The following is a 19,296-nucleotide window of genomic DNA, read 5'->3' as shown; positions in this document are numbered from 1 at the left end:
CCTGTATTTGGAGAGCTATGGTCCTTTGTGGAATTATTGATCCCTTGTGTGTGTAACCAGATAAACCCTTTCTGCTGCGGGGCTCAACCGAGGCCAAGCCCTCCATCCCATCAGTCATCCGAGTGCTTGGATCCAACCACCACTAATGCTGTCTGTCAAAACGTCTGTGTGCAGTTTATGTTTATACTGTTACTGTGATAACTAACTCTTGCAGCCATGATTCCCAGTTTATTCCCTTTGCCATCAATTTAAAACTCCCATATAAAGTAGTTGTGTTACACGTCTTAAGGCCCTGCAAGGTCTTTGTCTGTATTTGAAGGAGTCATAGATTTTGGAGAAGGCTTGTTGTCAAAATAACTTTTTGTTAAAATCTGTGATTATCTCCTCATGATCCGGTACCGGTCCGTACTGTGTGTGTGCTGAAAATAAAATCAAGGGTTTATACACAGCCCAGGCTCTGTAAACTGGTTTGTAAACAAATGGTATGTAAACAAAGGGGCACACAGTAGATAACAATATGACAGTTTACAGAGCCTAGGCTGTGTATTAAAACTGGATTTATTTTCCAGAGCACACAGAGTACGGACATGTAGCTTATTGTGAGGAGATATTCACTGGTTTTGGCAAAAAATTATTTCGGCAACAAGCGTTCTCCAGAATCACTGACTCCACCTTTAAGGCCATTGGACATAACAGAGAGGAGGACAGTTGTTTAATATGCCCCACAAACACCTTAAGTCTGGTGCACGGGGGACTAAAGTGAACCCAGACCCGCCCAGGATCAACCAGACCCCCATGAGGATTTGGATTTGGATTTACGCCAGGTTCTGTCTGAAGCCAGTCTGGTTCTGCGGTGAATCCATAGTGGTGTGGACCTCCTGGTCCTCACCGTCTGCGAACCATCTGCTCCAAAGTTTCTGTTCCTGTAAAACCATGCACAGAAAAAAACAGTGATTGCCTCCAATCTGATGTGGAGGAAGCTTTGTAGCGAAAGCACCGCTCGAGACTACCAAAACAATTCCGGTGTCTTTTGCGTACGAGCAAGCAGTTAATGCGCAGGAGCATGTGATACAGAAGTCTGGTGTTTACACTCACTGAGCCAAGAGGTTTAAACCCTGGCGTGTGAGATGCCATTCACTTTCTGTACATTTCAGTTATGCACTCAGCGGCGTGATCGCATCTGAGTCTGGCCTGTGTTTGGCTTGGAAACCCCAACATCCATCCCTTCCAACCCTGCCTACCATCAGGCCGGCTTCTTTTCTTTTCTTCTGAAAACAGACGCACACGCTTTCAACTCGAGGCTAATTGATGGAGCGTGTTCTTATTTGTCTCAGTGGAGGAACTCACGGTGCAGTTTGTCAAGCCAAACAACAATTGAGCCACCTCTCTGAAGTCCACCCAAAGCACTTAGGAACAGAGGTTTGCACTTCTGTTCCTTCAAGTACTTATCTCGTCATTTCAATTAATGTTCCCCTCTCATCATTCCAATTAATGTTCCCCGGGTGTGCTCGACGGGAAGTGCGCACTTGTGGAAAAAAGAGAGCTGGTGCGCAGATGACAAGTCTCGCTCTGATTTCTAAAACAGTGGAATGATGGGCGGTGATTAGCGGCGACCTTTGTCCTTGGTAATATAACGGGCAATCCGGATCAGTTCTTCCCCGCCAGCGGGAGCCGAGCGAGGAGCACTTTCCCAGGACAGAAGGAGAGCGCTAATTGGCAGCCGCCCTGTCATAGTGATTATGTGTGCCCCGCACCGCAGCCTGTTGTGACTGGGGTAGACACGGCTTAATCTTCATTTAATAAGGACGCTCCGTAGGGGCTGACACAGTAGCTGGTGATAATTCCACAGAAGAACCCTGCCTTCTTCAGACAGCATGGATGGGCCTTGCACCCGACACGGAGCCCATGGGTTGATGTATGACTGGGACAACCCTCCCTCCACCACCACCACCCACCACACAAGCTTGCGTCATATATTCATTTAATTAAATTCATTCAAACTAAATAGACGTATGGGGATCTTATGCTGTACACACTGCAACTATGTAAAGCTGAGATGACATGAGTGAGAGCATTTTGAAATCTTTACTCTGTGCTTTCTTGAATTAGGGGATGGGTGAAGAGGAAAGACAGATTAACCTGTCAGTGACTTGGCCTGGTGTCCAGCATCCCAATGCCAATGGCAGTTATGGCCACCACTGCGGTCGCAGTCGCAAATTAACAAAAGTTATGTTCTATCCCTTATTTTCAAATATCTGCCATAGATTATTATTTTTTTTTTCCTCATCTACACGCCTTGTGTTTCACATCTCCTCCTAACCAGATTAAAATTGATTATCTAGGTTCACGTCTGGACAATCAATCCACACTTGCTTCATGCCGATGTTCCCAAGTGAAACTTCCGGGGTTTATTTTTCCTGCTTCTTGTGCAGTTTAGTGGTGTTAAATCTTCCATCGGAGAAGTAAGTCATTACCGGTAGCCTCCGAGACTCCTCTGCCCTGGGTACATTCCGTATTGAAGGACACTGTTGGAAGCCGTGGAATAAAAGGGGGAGTGGGGGGTGTCTCTGATTAACTTCCCACTAAGTGCCTCTCTGACCAAAATAAATATGGCTGCTGTCATTTTGTCAGCGACTGTCTTCGGAGAGCAATATTTGAAACACCCCGTGATCCTGTTGGCTTTTATATGGAGAATCCATCGTCATACCACAGGCATGAGCCATAAACATGTGGAGGCCTTTCAAAGAACGCTGGTGGAAGAGGAGGGGTCAGCATGCGGCGCTCACTGGGGCTCCACACTCCACATTATTGTCATCTGGTCTTTTCCAAGCAGGAAGAAAGAGGAGGGGTGCGAGTGAGTTTTCTTTTTCACACTCGTTGGCCCAGTTGAGTTGTGGTTTTGCTGAACTGCCTTTTGTAGACTCATGTACGCACATTAGATACAGTGGTCCTCGTATTTGTATGACACGCCTCATTGTAATGTGTGCATTTGGTGCCAGTGCCATTCCAATAAATCTAAGTGTGCAGATGTAGATGTATCTTTCTAGAATATATATTAGATGTTTATTGGATTTGACAGCCAAACATCACCAATAGGTCATGGTTGTACGTAGACATGGCTACAACCAACCTGCATAGTTTTCTTCAAAATCATGATGACTTAAATGGATGATTTAGAAGTTTGGAAACCTGGACACCCTTCCACATATAAGGAACCCATGTGTTGGGCTTCCGTTGTCATCGTCTGGCGGAGGAAATGAGGCATATGGGTCCACATCAACAGCCCCATCAAAAACAGGCATACACAAACAAACAAAGTGGCAGCAAACTGGTGGGGGAAAGAAGGAGGGGGAGAGACTGTACAGAGGTGGAATCTTTTTTATGTTCCCATGGCCTGCAAATTGGAGCTATTTCCCCCTGCTGAGTGAGCACTATATGGGCTGATATTGCCTGTGACACGGTCGGGGCCGTAAAGCACACCTTCGGCGAACGTTCCCCTTGATGGGCAGTTTGTGCGGTTGCTCCCTGTGATTTTTTACAGTATTGGAAACACGGTCTGCGTCTTTACAGGGATGGATGGCAACAGCTTGCGATGAGATCTTTGAAGTCGGGTTTTACTCGTATATGGGGCCAATTTTTTTGTCTTTCATAAAATGTCTGATGACTATCGGCCAGACACGACCCCTTACTCCCCTTGTGATATGACGGCTGTTTCCCCCCTGGCCACAGTGGGTGATTTAATCCTTATGTCATATTGTCAGAAGCTTACAAGAGAAACTGATACAATGAAGTGTGAAAGGGTTTTTATAGAAGAGCATCTGGGGTGGCAATCTGTAAAACATGTAATGAAAACCTGCTCCCCCTGCTTTAAAACATTTCATTAGAATGGTTTTGGAGTGTGTTATGAAGGGATCCAAATGTTGTTGTAAAGTCTCTTCCAACAGGCCTTACATTCAAGAAAAACCCTGCATTTTATACTTTAATGGTAGTTTTTGGAAGGTAAAATTCAACGATATCAGATACAGGTCAATTTAATCTCTTTTCTACTTCAATCCAGTCAAAGATGTGCAGATATTGGTGTGACCCTATGTTGAAGTAGTGGCCCCGTGTCTGGGTTTCTCACCTCATATTTCGATAACCAGAGCTGGTCACAGTGGAATCTGTTTGACCGCACTGCATCCCTACACCTCCTCTCTCTGTCTGCCAGATCCCCAGTCCGACAGTGCGGCCACTTCTCCCATAGGCCGCATGCCACAAACACTTTCATCTCGGCATCTACATGACACCAGGCGGATGAGGATACACACACACACACAGAGCTGACAGAAACACACATTTTCACAGCCCGGGTGTGAGGCACGCGTAATGGACACCGAGAAAACAGTAAAACAGACCTCACAGGCAGAACAAGTCACCACATTATCTGATCTTTTTTTCTCGTCCCCCGTTTCCATTCTCTTTTCCTGTCTCGCACTCGAATGACACTCTCTCACTCACGTATCACATGTCACAGTGCTGCGGCTGTCTGATGGGACAATGTGCATGCCACAGAGGAGGATGTGTTTCGCGTGGCGCACACGTTGTTTTAAGGCAGTGCTGTGTATGTGCACCAGAGTCTTCCCTCTCCAGTGGTCTGGCTGAAAGAGGAAAAGAAGGAAGGCAAAACGGGGGGAGATCCGAAAACATCTGGTACACAGTTACACTGGCTCAGCCACCAGAAGCCCCTCTGCTATCCACTACACTCCTTCTCTTTCCACCCTCTCTTTCTCCATCCCTTAAGGGCGTCTTTATAGATACATCACAGCTTTTAATTACAGATGGTGATTCAGAGAGATTCTGACCCACTCATGTACATGAGCGTGGACACAGTATACAGACATGCAGACACAACATAGCAGCAAGTATAGGCCTGCCGGCCTTTCTAAGTCTGCATGTCTGGGTGTTTTGCTGTGTGTGTGTGAACTAACAGTGACAAATACAGGGGAGATGCAGACTAAAAGCACAACCATTATAGTGCTAAGTAGAGGCCATGTCCAACCTACCAAGGTTATAGAGCACTACACTCCCATCAACAAAAACAAAACACTAAGGTGATGTCACAGGTTAGCAATTTCAGACAAACAGACTTAAACTAGGCAAAACGTACCATGTATAAGTACGATCAACTGCTAAAGTTAAGTTGTCTAGTTCATTTGACCAGTGCTCCGTACCACACTTAAGCCCGGTACACCTCCTTGGCCCTGGCACGGTTGGAAGAGTTTTCTTCGACATGGTACTGTTGCTCATGTACAAGCACAAGAATAGAAGGTGTCCTGCAGTAATCTATATGTGACTGTGCACTTTGTTGGATAATTCAAATAATGTCGTTGGACTGATGTGGAACTAAAATGTTTACTGCAAATTTGCCCCTTTGACAATATCCCAAAACAATCGGATACAACGCACTCAAAGCCAACCACAAAACCACACATTTTCATATGTCATAAATAAACAGTATATTTTTACTGTTGGTAATTTGGATTGCTCACAATTGGCAAGTATTTTTCCAATATCTAGTGGTATGTGCATTGAATGTCTCATTCTCTGTACTACTTTTAAAAAATATATATATTCTGTCATTTGAGAAATATGCATTATATTGCCCTGTCAGACTATGTAACATAATGACTCTCCGAGGAAATTGTCGAGACATGATTGATTGGCCGGTGTCATGAAACTCAAGCCATTCCAGGTACCATATCAAATCCCTTCAAACAAAAATGCTACTTCCCACTGGGTGGCGAGGTCCTGGACCGTGATCCTGACAGGCCTTGAGACATTTCTTTCAGATTAGTGGGAGCTTAAGTCTCTCTTTGATTTGATTCCTTTCTCCTTTCCACTGCTGCATCTTTGACAGATGCCGCTGCCGTCTGGAGTACACAAAACCTCTCCTCGGTCAGGGTGAGACCCTGAAATGACCGTTGAAATTGCACTGTAATCATACACAGCTAAAAACAACAAGAAAATGTCTGCCATATGCCCCGAAAGCCCTCTGTTTGTGTTTTACTGAATTGAAGGGGGATTATTGACATGAGTGGGGAGAGCGTGTGTGTGCGTGTGTGTGTGTGTGTGTGTGTGTGTGTGTGTGTGTGTGTGTGTGTGTGTGTGTGTGTGTGTGTAGATGGACGAGCCGAGCGGCTGTGTGACTCTTATTGCTCGTGTCTGTGATCAGATCTGTCAGAGCCACTCAGCTGTCCGTCTGCCCTGGTGTTTGACAAGTGTTTGATGCAACACAGGCCTTAGAGAGGATCAAGCCCTTCCTGAATTGGCTTTACCTCTCCACCCGTGCAACAGGAGCTCTGCGAACACATCAAACATGCCTCCCCCCTCCTTTCTTCCGCTGTGAACTAATGAACTATTTTTATCAAAAAATATGTGCAGTCTGTTTCAGAGCTTCAGAGGGAGACTGAACAACAGCGGCCTTCGAGAGTTAGTTGAACAATCAAAGAAAACAGAAAAGCGCCAGCCAGACTTCATTCCCTCATCACCGGCTATTGCACGGGGATTGCTGCATGATCCTGATGGCCCCTGTCTCTGTTTTGGTGTCTAAGCCCGTCTGACTTAGCATGGCTCCCCGCTCGTTAGGGTCTGGTCCTGCTCTGGGACAGTTGTGCTCCGTGTTCAAACATGTGAGGGATTTCCTCCTGGGGTTTCCCGGTGGAGAAAGAAGGGGATGAAAGGACTTTGGCAGAAATGAGATATAAAGACGGAATCATGCTGGACAATTTCCTCCGATATCCCTCCCCATTCCCTTAGAGACCCACAGAGACCAGGAGGATGCAGTGCAGGCCAGGAACACATATAAAATAATGCACTAAAAAAACCGCTCACGCACAAACACACATTGTTGTACGCATGCATGGCGGAGATGGCGCCTATGTGGCTCACACATGTTCATCTTGTTCTCGCTAAATATATCCATAACATAGCCATAACACCCTGTCCCTCTTAGTTACTTTCGCTAGGCATGTCAAGCTTTCTGTTCTTGCATTTGCACATATGCAGCGATGACAGCAGCAGATGTAGCTTACATTTTTTGTATTGTTTTTTATTTTGGAAACAATTGGTTGAGTGATATCAGCCAGAAGTAGACACGACTGAGTCACTCATTACTAGCCAACAACAGTCATTTTTGCTGGCCGGAATTCCATATGTCCCTGCCCGATTCGAGCAACTGTAGCTAATTGAGCTAATGTTAGCTTAATTACGTAGCAAAAATCATATAATATGTGTTAATTGTTGCCAGTTGCTGATCCATGTGTAGAAGACATAGAAATAAATAAACAGTATTGCTCCTGTGTTGTGGTGCAGATAGCCTACTTAGTCCTAAACTTCTACAAATGATCAGGATAAATGGAAGTGTAGACTTGTATTGCATTTTTAACATAACAATTTGGCAGAACAGCATGTTCTCAATTTAACGTTACAACAGAAAAGGCTTTTCGGATTGGGACCATCCGATGTTTGGCAAATATGAGCATATCTCCGGGTAATGAGTTTGGCTGGGGTTAATCACCCACTAAAGGACAGGACAGAGCTGTTAGCATTGCCCTAAACTGTGAGAGCATCCAGGAACAGGCTTTCAAACGAAGGACAAATATACTTCAAAGTGGATGTGCTAGTCAGGACAGCTTTTTCTATATAATCTGAAACCCGACACACTAATGTAGTTAGTGGATGATACGCTTCTTTACTTTGGAAATCATGCTTGGTTATAAAGGAAGTAATATAGTTAGCCGGTCATGCTATTGTTTGCAGCTTCCATATTGGAGCACACAAACTCCATTCCTTAATTGTCTGTGTGTGTTTCTGGTTTTGGAAATGCTTAAAAGATGACGCCATCCTCCAACCTATTCAAATGCTCTTACTACAGCCCCATGCACAGAGAAATCCTACACTTGATGTTCCTGCTGTGACTATAATTCCTAAGCAATGATGGTATTGCTGTTCATGGAATGGAGTTTAGTAAAGTATCAATTATAGACATTCTTCTAATTCTGTGTGTGTACTCACATTGCAAAGTACACCCTACCATTGACGGTATGCAAGTACTTCCTGAGTATGTGCCCGTATTGACAAAATGATCGGAGAAACCCCTATCATCCTTCCCTCCTCCACCTTTTATCCCAATAAAGTAGCGCAGGATATTGTGTGCCCTGTCATGGATGTGTTGACAACCATTTTATTCCTCTCCATAAAGAGGGGTGGAGTGCTGTAAGGCAGATGGATTCATCATAAAGACCTAGTAGCTCATAGGAGGCAGCTGAGCCAGGTAAATCCCCAAGACAGGGCCCTCCGTTGGGGGTTGACCCCCCCCCCCCCTTTACCCGAGGCCTAGACTTACATTATACTTAACAGATCCTGGAAATGCAGATCCACTTCGTCAAATAAATAATAAGTCTTCCAAATATTTGTTTTATAGCGAAGCGAAGAGGTCACCTGTGCTTTTCCTGCCTTGATCCATTTTTCGGTATGAGGGTGCTTTTAAAAGTGCACAGTTAATCCATGGTGGGGTACTGGTTTACACAGAGAGAAGAAGATTGAGGTCCTGGAGTGAGTGTGTATTCATATTAGTCAATGGAGACCGAGCTGATTTGCTGTAAAAGGATAAAGGTATAATGTGTAGAAATAGACTTCACTTAACTGCAAAGTCCAGCTTTTATTATCTTTTTTAACAGCAGAGCAAAGAGTGATACTGCATCAGGGTAAATAAATAAAAATGTAGATGAAAGTTATATCAGACTAACTTGAGAGTATGTGTGTTATCCAATATTGAATCGAACAAATAAATCCGTGCTGGAACTTCAGTCTGTTAACTGATTCATTTCATCAGCTCAGTGCAATACACTTATCGGAAACTGAGATGAATGGCTATCATAACTCTGTGAGACACTTCCTGCTTTATTTCACAGCACATGGGAATTATAAGACGGATCAAAGCCTTTATGGAGATCTCTTCTTGATATAGAAGGCGTGGAAATCAAAGCAGAGTGCTATGGCCCTTTTTGTATCGTTGAGTAAAGACAAACAGAGTTCACATCTGTGATAACTTCCCAACCATGATGATAAATTTGCTACTGTATATCCGCGCAGGTTTCCTGATCTGTGGACCCGCGGTTGCATTTCAAAACCAACCCCCCATATGCTGCAGCTATCTTCGGCTCACTCTGCCTCGCCCCGTGCACACAACACATACAAAAAACAAAACAGACCCACACCATCCATCGGCAAAGCCTACAGGAAGATCGCCGCGGGGCCTCCCTTTGAAAGTGCTGAGCTTTATATTTTTGTCATCAGAAAATGAAACACAACATTAAGCCATTCATTAAAGTCAACTAAGGCTAATTATCCCTCATTTACCCAAGTGGCCGTGGGGCAGGAGAGCCCCATATACTTAAGCCCAGATGTGTGGATGAGTCAGTCGGGGAGATAGCAGACCGCAGAGGGGGCTGCTCACTTCTTCTCTAAGAGTCCTGCGGTTTCAAGGCGCATCAAACTCAGCGGGCCGGTCGTGTTGCCTGTTAACTGCTTGGCTGCTGACGTTACCCCCATGACACCATCGGTCGTGTAAATCCACTGCTATACATCAAGGTTCCATTTAGTGTAAGAAAAAAATTGTTCGATAATGATCAAGTCATACGCCTTAATTCAAAACTGAAAAATGAAGAAAGAGTAGTATCTTACCTCACTAGCTGGCGCATTTTCTAAGTATTGCAGTGGCTGAGTCACATAAACAGCAGGCTTCCATTGAAAATTGTCTCTCAGTGCTGCAGGGGTGACAGTGTGCATACAGATTTCTGCTATTAAAGCTGAACTACAAGTCTCTCCTTGTTGGCTGCTTTAGTGGGAGAGCTGTAACAGTTAGTAGGAGGTCATAGCCCTGACACCATGAAACGTCATGTGATTTATCTCCTCAGACCTAATTCCTTCTTCTCTGTGTCTGGTGCTCCCACCAAATAGATATTTAGAAATAATGGATGAATTGAATCTAACCCTTGTCGCAGAATATAGTTTGAGGATGAGGGATCTGTTCATTGGAGTTTAGAAACATACAATATGTATATTGAGGTGAAGTTAATGTATACGAAGTTGTCACTAGAACATAATTTGCTTTGAAAGAAAAGAGGATATACTGTAACGATGATGGGCTACTATTCACCGTTGAACCCCCAATTTTCAATTCAGATCCAAAAACAAAACTATTTGAGAGAGGGCGCTCGTGGCGCAGTGGGTAAGAGTGCTGTAGTAGTTTCATATTGGGTATAGTGAAACTGGGGACAGTATAAGAGGTATCCAGCAAAAGGCAATGCAATTGCAAAGTAAAACATTTAAGTATAGAAAGCTAGACATTGATCCCATTTCTTAACATGGTCAATCATCCCCTTTTGTTGGTATGATCAGAAAAATGGCTTTCTATTCAAAGTCGGAGGCTGTACTTTTGTTACCGATATTCTGTAAGTTCTGCATATTCTGTAAGTTTTAGGGAGGTTCCAGAGGTTGTAAAAATGTCTGCTTCTCTACATTTCAATGATGCCGCGTGGGAAAACCAGTGAAGAATCATGGACACTTATGAGATTTTCTCGAAACAGCCACTGTTGTGATTTTTGGCTTTGGACGTAGGCTAGTTTCCCCAAGCGAGGCACAACAAAGAAAAAATGTACCTCCTGGCAATGCTTACGTTGCCCTATTTATGTGTTGTGTCTCCCTAGCAGCTACTGGTAACTTTTGCCGTGACTTATCATAATACCATCAAAACCGTAAATTGCGAACAGCCCAGTTGGAAAGAAACGATCACATCAGCCTGCCACATGTAATTAATTGGATATATTAGGAATGTCTGACAATATGTCCCAATTGGTAAAAAGAATTTGACATTGGCTGCTGCCAGGATGGTTGCAAAAACACCATGTCTGTCACTTACAAAGAAAAAATGAACACTAATGCAATCATTTCAGCGGGTTTTATAGGAGCTATCAACTGATTGTTTGTGTCTGGTTTCCCTTCTTGTTAGGAATACATAACATTACACAAGTAGAATATTTAGGCTAATAATCCGGGGGGACTACAAGGTTAGCACTATAGGGTTTAGCACCTTGGAATAGGGGAACACACCCAGGTTGGAACATTTACAATACCATGTTGACATGCCAGCATCAAAGTGCATCTTGGAAACCTGAGAAAAATCATGCCCAAGTTTCCATCTTGGAAATATAACCTAAGGGATTATCCATTTATTTTTTCCTAACACAGAAGTCATTCCGAACTTTTCCGACATTTCTGAAACACTACGTAACTGTTTGAGTAAAGGTGTAGTGGAGGAAATAGCTATTGGTTTTCAAGCTTTTTTAGAAGTTTGCTTTTTTTAATATCCATCATTGACATTTTTTTTTTTTTACTTGATCACCTACCTTGGAGCTCGAGCCAGAGGTATTAACCAAAGCAGACCAAGGGAACACTTTGACTATTGTGAAATGCAGCAGAGCGTGACTTTGAAGGCTGATGGAGAAGACCTATAATGTGCGGGGTCATCATCCGTTGTGTAGCCTTCCTGGGCAGGTTTGGGGCGGCTTCTTGCTGGTGTGACCGACCTTCTCCAGAGGGGAAAAAAAACACGCTGTCTGCACTGACTATCTGGCGTATTAATCACCGTGTCAGTCATGCATGTTTGGCCGGGGACTTCTCCGCTTATAGTCGTTAATCTCCGAGTCGGGTTTTCGCTTTGACTTATTGTCAGTGAGACCAAGCATCAAAGGGGGCCACGCCGTGAGCTAACCTGCTTTCATAATCTCTGTGCAGATCCTCAACCAGGTCATAGATGAGAAAATAATGACCAACCTAATCCCAACATTAGCTTTTTAAATCGGAATGCGTATGTTTTAAATCATTCTCGCCTCGCGGCGCGGTGATAGTAAGCAGAGCATTTTGGGGGGAAAAGGAAACGAAAGAATGAAAGAGTGAATGAAAGAGTGTGATACAGAGTAACCTTGTTAGGGCTAAGTGACGCTGTGCAGAGAGGCCTCTTGTCAGTTGGTTGGCAAGATGGGCTTCTTGTAAATGATTGTCCTCCCTGTCAAAAGGGCTGATTTCTTTTTTCCTACATCTGCCGTCTGTGTCCCTGAAGCCGCTATACTGTATTCCTCAATAGTTTTTTCACTTCGACCAGGACTGAATCTGTTACAAACTTGTGCATTTTTACACTTAAAGCTATAGTGTATAGCTTTTTCATATACACAAATGTCAGTATACATTCAAGCCATCGCCAAGCTAGTTGACACAAAACTGATTAAGCCTATCAGCTCCACACAACTCTCTCTGTATTTCTCAATATTCCACGTCTATAAACTGGTGCAGGAGCTTAGAGAAATCCCAAGAAGCGCCCAAAAAATGTCTCATGTTCATTCTACGGTTAAGAAAACCCTGGATGAACAGTATAAGGTATAAAATCCATGCGCGATCACCGAATGCTTACCTCATGAAGATGCGCAGACAATGTTGTTGTAATTCCTCAGAATTCCTCATGGGGGCAACATAAATTACGCACTTAAGCTTTAATCATTGATTTTCTCGTCATTTAACATTCTCCTCTCTGCCGAAAAAGGTCAAATCTTCCATCACAGCTTTTCCCTGCAGGCAGACAACAGCACACATTATGAGCCAGTAAAAGTGTGCTTGCCCTACCCCTTGGCTAGGCCTTAATGAACCAGGGGTCACTTGAGGTCATAGCACTGTGTCCCACCTATAAATCAACCTGAAAACTAAGTTCAGTAGCAGCAAGCAGCATAGGGCAGAGTCAGCGTCCGTAACCTTTTCCCAGACGGAGGAGTAGATGTCGGTGTGTGTGAGTAAAGAGCGCGCTGGGCTGGCTACGGATCCTTTCCCCTTCACAGCATTATAAATGTATGTGTGAGGAGGCCCTTAATGGCTGCTAATCCAATTTCTGCCACTGAAATCAAATCTCACTGGCGCCAGTAGTTCTCTCCTTCCCTCACAAATAATGGCCTCCGCTTTGGCTTGTTTATGAAAAAAAAAGACGAGCCGCCAAAAATTGCGGCTTTACCTTCCTTAAGTCTGCTCGGATCTTCTTCGAATTTGTTTGGATTTTATTATTACATTTTTTGTTCACTCCCCCTCCCCCCCTGGGTCCTACTGAAGTTATTAATTGAGCATCTGTCCTCGGAGTGGAGGGGGTGGCAGGTAACAGGAGAGCTGGGGGCAGAGTTTTCAGCAGTATAGGATCCCATTTACCGTACGTCTTAATGCCTTCTCGAGGTCAGCCATCGATTTTTTTTTCCCCCTCAAACCGCAAGCGATGGAGATAAGATTAGGCCCCTTCGATTCCCTGCACTGCCGCCGGTGCCGACAGTAGTAGGTGCATTGCTCTTTTTTAACCAGGTCGTGGCCTCTGTGATTACAGGGTAACGTATGGATACCCCCGCAGTAGCCTTTAGGGCTAGAAAAACAATAGATATTTTTCTATACGGTGGAGAAATCTCCCAGTGTGCTCTGTGACGTAAGTGAATAAGCTCCTGATTTCATGAGGAATATGACACCGTTGCACACCAATGCTAGACTTTTTCTCTCATGTAAACTTGTGCATATTCTTGAGTTTGTTCCCCCCTTTTCCAAAACAAAGATATTAGCTTTGACACAGATGAAGGGGAGCTTTGGCTTTGGCTTCCTTCCCCCTGGATATGGATTTGACTGATTATCTTTCAGTGCATCAGTTGGACAAGTAGTCATATTGCCATTCCACAAGGAGATATTATGCGGGAGTGCAAAGCCTAATAATATCATACATCTAACAGCGCTTAAATCTTAGTTGGATCTTCACCATGCATACCATCGTCTTCGTTATTGCTGAGGGCCTCACATAGCAATCGCAAGGATCGGGCGAGGGTAGAAGAGAAGAGAAGAGAGAGAGAGAGGGGGAATGTTGGGAAGAAAACGAAAAAAGCGGTGGATCCCAGCTGGCTTTGAGAGGTTATTGAGGAACGTCCACCACAGTGCGTGCAGAGGAGTTTAATATTTCTTTGCTCACTGGTTTGGCAGCCGAAGAGATTGGAAATGACACTAAGTATTTCTCAAGCTCACATAGGTGCTATAGAAGCTTGCAATCACTGACTGCACAGGCATAAAGGGCATATACAGTATGTCATTCACGCGGATTGCCGGATGCATACAAGAATCCGGCAAAGGTCAACTTTTTGACAGCGGTAAACAACCGCCCCACCGCAGGGTCTGCTTCTGATTCGTAAATACAAAACATTTTGATTTGCTCTCGGGATTTTTTGTTTGTTTGTTTGATTAACTCTTCATTTCAAACTCAAACACAGACGTCAAGCCGAGCGAGGGGAAGATTGTATCTATGAAGGGAAACTAAACATTTGGTGGAATTATGGTTTGCCGTAGTGATGGCAAACGCAGCCGGAGCGGAGAGAAAAGTATAGAAAAAGGGGGTTATCATTTTTTTGATAAAAGCCATGCCCCTTTGATTGGGCCCGTACTGTGCCAGTTACGACGCTAAGCAAAGACAGACAATGATTTGAAACTCGCCTGTGCCTTCCAAGACCAAAATTATCTTTACATGCTGTAAGATTTATGAATTTGTTCTTGGGTTTTCTGAACGCAATTGAGATGACTTAATCATTTCTTTCCAGGCAAATTAAACTGTTTCCTCTGTGAACCCTTTGGTAATCTGCTTAAGTGATTACATCGGTCGTAAATATGAGATGATGAAAGCTCAGTGTTCAGAGTGCGTGGTGCCCTGAGGAAAGGCTAAATGGGAGTCCTTTTTCGGGAAGATATGACAGAACACATAGGACTGTATCAGAGAGGCTGGAGGGAGGGGGCTTGTGTGGGGATTGGTTGCCCTCTAGCTGTCAGCACTGAGACTGGGTTCTTAAATATGGTCTGAGATGGTGGTGTAGGTGCAGTTTCTGAAGTGTCATCACTTAGTTTGGTGAGTTTGGGCTTAAACACATTGATAATGCGATAATAATACGAATCTTTCAGGATGAGTAAATGTCTGTCATGGGCCTAGCATCCTTCCAGAATACAAAAAGGATGATGATTTATGAGGGTACAATTTAAAAAGGATGCCTGGGAAGCATCAGGGCATTAGCTGAGTGTACAGTATTTGGTTCCCACTGTAACAACTTTCGTAACTTTTTTTTCTTTTTTTTCCTTTAGAAAGAATGTTTTCTATAACCCATTTGTAAGTACGATAATTTGAGTTGTGCGCCGTCTTGACAGCTGTCATCAACTTGCTACAAAAAAAGGGCACAGCATAGGAACAAGGCGAAAAAAAGCTTTGGAAACCACTGCCCTACAAGACAGAGAGAGAGCAGTAACTACAGGAGCAGAGAAGTTGAGAAAATGGGCTAAAGGTTTTCAGGCTGGTTGGCAAACTGCATTAGGTTGCAAAGCCTTCATTGTATGCCTGTTTGAACACATTGTTTGTATACAAAATGCATTGCTATGCAACTTACATAATACATTGTGCCTTAGTTAGTTATGTAGAAAAAGAAGGAATCGGTTTATCAACATGGACATTTATCATTTACGAGAACGACCAGGGACAAATCAATGAGTAAATGTAATTCAAGTTTTATATAGCCAGCTGTGGCTATCTCACTCACAAGGGTCCACTTTAAACTGATAGCGAGCTGTCTTTCTTTGGCAGAGTGTGACAGCAGCTTCAAGCATTTTAGTTGGGCAATTTCTGCAAATTTTACTCCAGATAGTTTTGGTGCTTGGACTTGATCAAGTTTAATCACCAACAAGAGTTGTCTTATCAATGTAAGACGGACTCATCAGTTTACCCATGCAATCTGTATGCCGCTGGATCTCAGCAGCTCAGCATGCAACTGCTGAATTTGCTTCTTTCCTGCAGGTTTGTGTGAATAAAACAAAAGAGTGTGTTGGCTGTGCTGCTACAGACAGTGTAAAACTCTTTGGATCACAGATCTCCTGCCGATCCCGAACTGGCCAGGAAAAGTACTTTTTAACTTAACTCTCACATGTGTATTTGTGTTTCAAGCAATTGCTGTAAATGCAGGCCTTTTCACTTCAAAATGCAGCCTCGCGTCCAAGAAATGACCCACGAAGACTTTGCCTGTAACAGAGGGAGTTGTAATGTTGCACCGTGCACTTTATTGCCTTCAAATGTAATTCGTTTTGAGTTGATTGCACTGAAAGCCATGTTTATCAGGCACCTAGCAACATTGTTTTGAATGAAAATGACCTCTTTAAAGAGCAATTAGGAAAACAAACCTTTAGGCCAAATGCCTTCCAGCAACACATGTACTTTATTGTACCGTATCATAGGAGCATTATCGCACCGTGAGTGCTGCAAAAAAATCTAAAGTGGCATCAGCAAAGCAAGTGTACAAAGTCCTATGGTAATGTCGTTCAATTGAAGGGAATGAGATTTTGATGGAGGAGATGTGAAAGTTGTTTTCAAAGGGGGCGATTTTAACTAGGGGCTGTGTGCGAAAAAACTTTATTGCCATGGCTCGGATTGCCAGTGTGACTCGAAATAACAAGATTAGATTAATTACAGGAAATAGCTGTGAGATGGTTTGATGTTTTGCATGCATCTGTATTATTCATTGGGAGACCCTATTAGCGGAGCAATATCTTGCTTTCTCATGCGTGTCGGCTTAAACGAGTGAATATTTGCAACTCTACCTCACAGCGTAGCCCTGAGAATGGGAACTACTTAGGTCTTTAGTAGGGGTGCTTAAAAGGCCACCGCAATGCCAGCGCATACGAGAGGGCAATTAGACATAATGCCACACATTTTACACACCGTTACCTATTTTTTCGTGAGAGAAAAAGGCTCAAGCAAGTGCACTTATAATAAGACCCCTGAATCAGGCAACAGAGCGACAAGACTTGTTTTTCTCTAGCGTTCTCCCGTGCTTTCCCCCTCGGCGAACCATAGCGTGGCTTGTTTCTTTGTGTTCTAGATCAGGATCCAGATAGCGTCTCATCATCCAAGCCTTACTCCACTTTTCCTCCCATTAGATTTTCTTTTTCCCTTAAATTCCCTCACACTCACTCCCCCCCCCCCCCCCCCCCCCTCCTTCGCACACACACACATCTCGCACACACACCTCGTTATCTTATTTGTGGCCTTGGCAGCCGGATTGTTGCCTTGCGGTTCAGTAGCCAGAGTTTTTTTTTTCTCTGTCACAGAGAGCCGTGGGTGCAGAACCTCCACCACACAAAGCTTCCATGAGAGCAGGAAGTCAGTTCCCAGCATGCATTGCCCATCCCAGTGAAAAACCTGGGATGGATTAACCTTGGGCAGGAGGACCTTTCCAACTTGGAAAAGAGAGTTATGCAACGACCCCGTACTTATCTCCTGTCTCTATTGCAATGACAGTGAAAAGTGTAATTGGGCTGAGCAGACGTTTGTTTAAAAAACTGAGGTTGTACTAAAGATTGGAGTGAACCAAGATCCGATATGTGATGCTCCCTCATAGGGTATAAGGTTCACTTCTTTATGTAATGCTGCCTTTTTTCATTGGCAAACATTTTATAACTTGTAGCACATCACTGTAAGGGCTTTTTTGGACTCCTTTTGAGCCATCAATACTAAGAGTACGCTTTGATTCTTCTAAGAAGCTTGTAGTTAAGATCTAACATTTTCCAAGTGTTTTTTTTTACTTTCTTATTCCATCACCTTTTTCAAATTTCCCCCAACTCTTGGACACTATAATCAAATCCAAGATCAAGTACCGAATGCGGAGTACTCCAGCCCAAAATAAGCAGGTCAACTTCACGTAATCCATTCCACAGCAGTCTGCTGCCTTTATAACTGTGCTTTTACATGCCTCTGTTTTACAGTAAAATCAATAGCAGTGGAGCTTACAGGTCGTTCATCTGTTGCTTGAAATGCAATCCTTTGGGCACATCAATATGTTGAATCGTCTAATGTGTAGTTAGTTTGCAAGACATATTTTGACCAAATGGACAGGTACACATATAACATAATGTTGAAAAACTGTCCCATATTCGAGTCTGACAGATTAATATTCGAGAGGGAGCGCAGTCGTTATTACCGCAGCACTGCCCACGGTGCACTTAAAGCAAATATGCCTAGTGCAGCACCACACACATGCCAACAATCTCTTTATAGTAAGGCCAGGTCAATGAGGTTATGAGATGGAGCTGTTTTTCTGTGTGGAACTGCATGGATCTTTTCACAAACAAAATCCCTGATAAATGCTGACATTCTGGATTTTTTTTCTCTTCTTCTGCTTCTTAGGGAGGCCCCAGAGCCTCCAGTCAGTCTCCCCTTACAGGACCTACAATAGAACACATTTTCTTCAAAACGTTTCAATTCAAAACCGAATTATGACACATGGCCCCTCTATGAGACGCGCTCATTTACCATTTAACTTTCTATTGAGTTTCAAACTCATTTACTGTGAATGACAACGTTTGGCCTCCGGGGCCCCTGAGGGTCTGGGACAGCCAGGGCAGTGGGCCATTGTGCTTGGCTGGTAATCCGGCTTCAGTTGCCGTGTAACAGACCACATTGCATTAAGTATAGGGACGTTGACGTGAGGTCGCCTGAAACACAAGATGGTCATTACTCGGGGGAATCTTATAACAAGTGCGGGTTGCGCTGATTAAAGGGATAACCATTTCTCTCTCTCTCTTTTCTCTCTCTCTTTCGTTATTGCCAGGTGGCTCAGGGAAGCACCGAACCAAAGAACCAAAGAAGAAGAACAAGCAGAGGCTGCGGTTTCGGGCGCAGAACCAGCACAGCGACCACTTGGCCTCCGCGCGCACCACCAGCCAGTGAGGACTGACAAACTACGGACTTCCCCATTGAACAAAACAAAGAACCAACGCAAAGCTGCTAGCCGCTGCTGCCCCCCCCCCCCCCCACCCTCTCACATATTCTGACCGACGACTATCCCGAACCCCCCCCCGACCCTCTCACCTCCCTATACCAGCCTCCAAGCCCTCCCCCCAACCTACCCCCACCCACCAGGACACAACCATGACTCACACAAGTCCCTCACTGAGGAAAAAATATTATGTCTAACGTTAACAACGATATCTGTATATCAACACACTAAAAACCCCATGCTAAATGCCTCTGCCTCCCCGCTGCTTTTCGCCCAGGTGACTCTTGTTTCCCCCTCGCCCCCAACCCCTTGCCTTGCCTTGTGGACCTTTTTACAGTTGACATTTACCGAACTCATTTCCCGTCATTAACAATGTCATTAACCGCGCAGG

General features: G+C 44.1%; 1 protein-coding gene across 1 annotated transcript in view; it reads left to right on the top strand.

Annotated features, from left to right (window-relative positions):
• The window catches only part of rspo2 (R-spondin 2), a gene marked incomplete at its 3' end in the record, with an annotated part of 59,935 nt that extends 41,079 nt beyond the window's left edge, over window positions 1–18,856 (top strand). The window contains exon 5 of the mRNA XM_080038848.1: window positions 18,738–18,856. Coding sequence (XP_079894974.1) covers window positions 18,738–18,856 — 119 coding nt within the window. The remainder of the gene's footprint in view (window positions 1–18,737) is intronic.
• Between the last annotated feature and the right edge of the window lie 440 nt (window positions 18,857–19,296).

This window comes from Ammodytes marinus (genome assembly GCF_949987685.1).
Source record: "Ammodytes marinus genome assembly, chromosome: 13".
NCBI lineage: Eukaryota > Metazoa > Chordata > Actinopteri > Uranoscopiformes > Ammodytidae > Ammodytes > Ammodytes marinus.
Note: the sequence above shows the minus strand (reverse complement) of the source record. Positions and strands in the feature narration are given on the sequence as shown.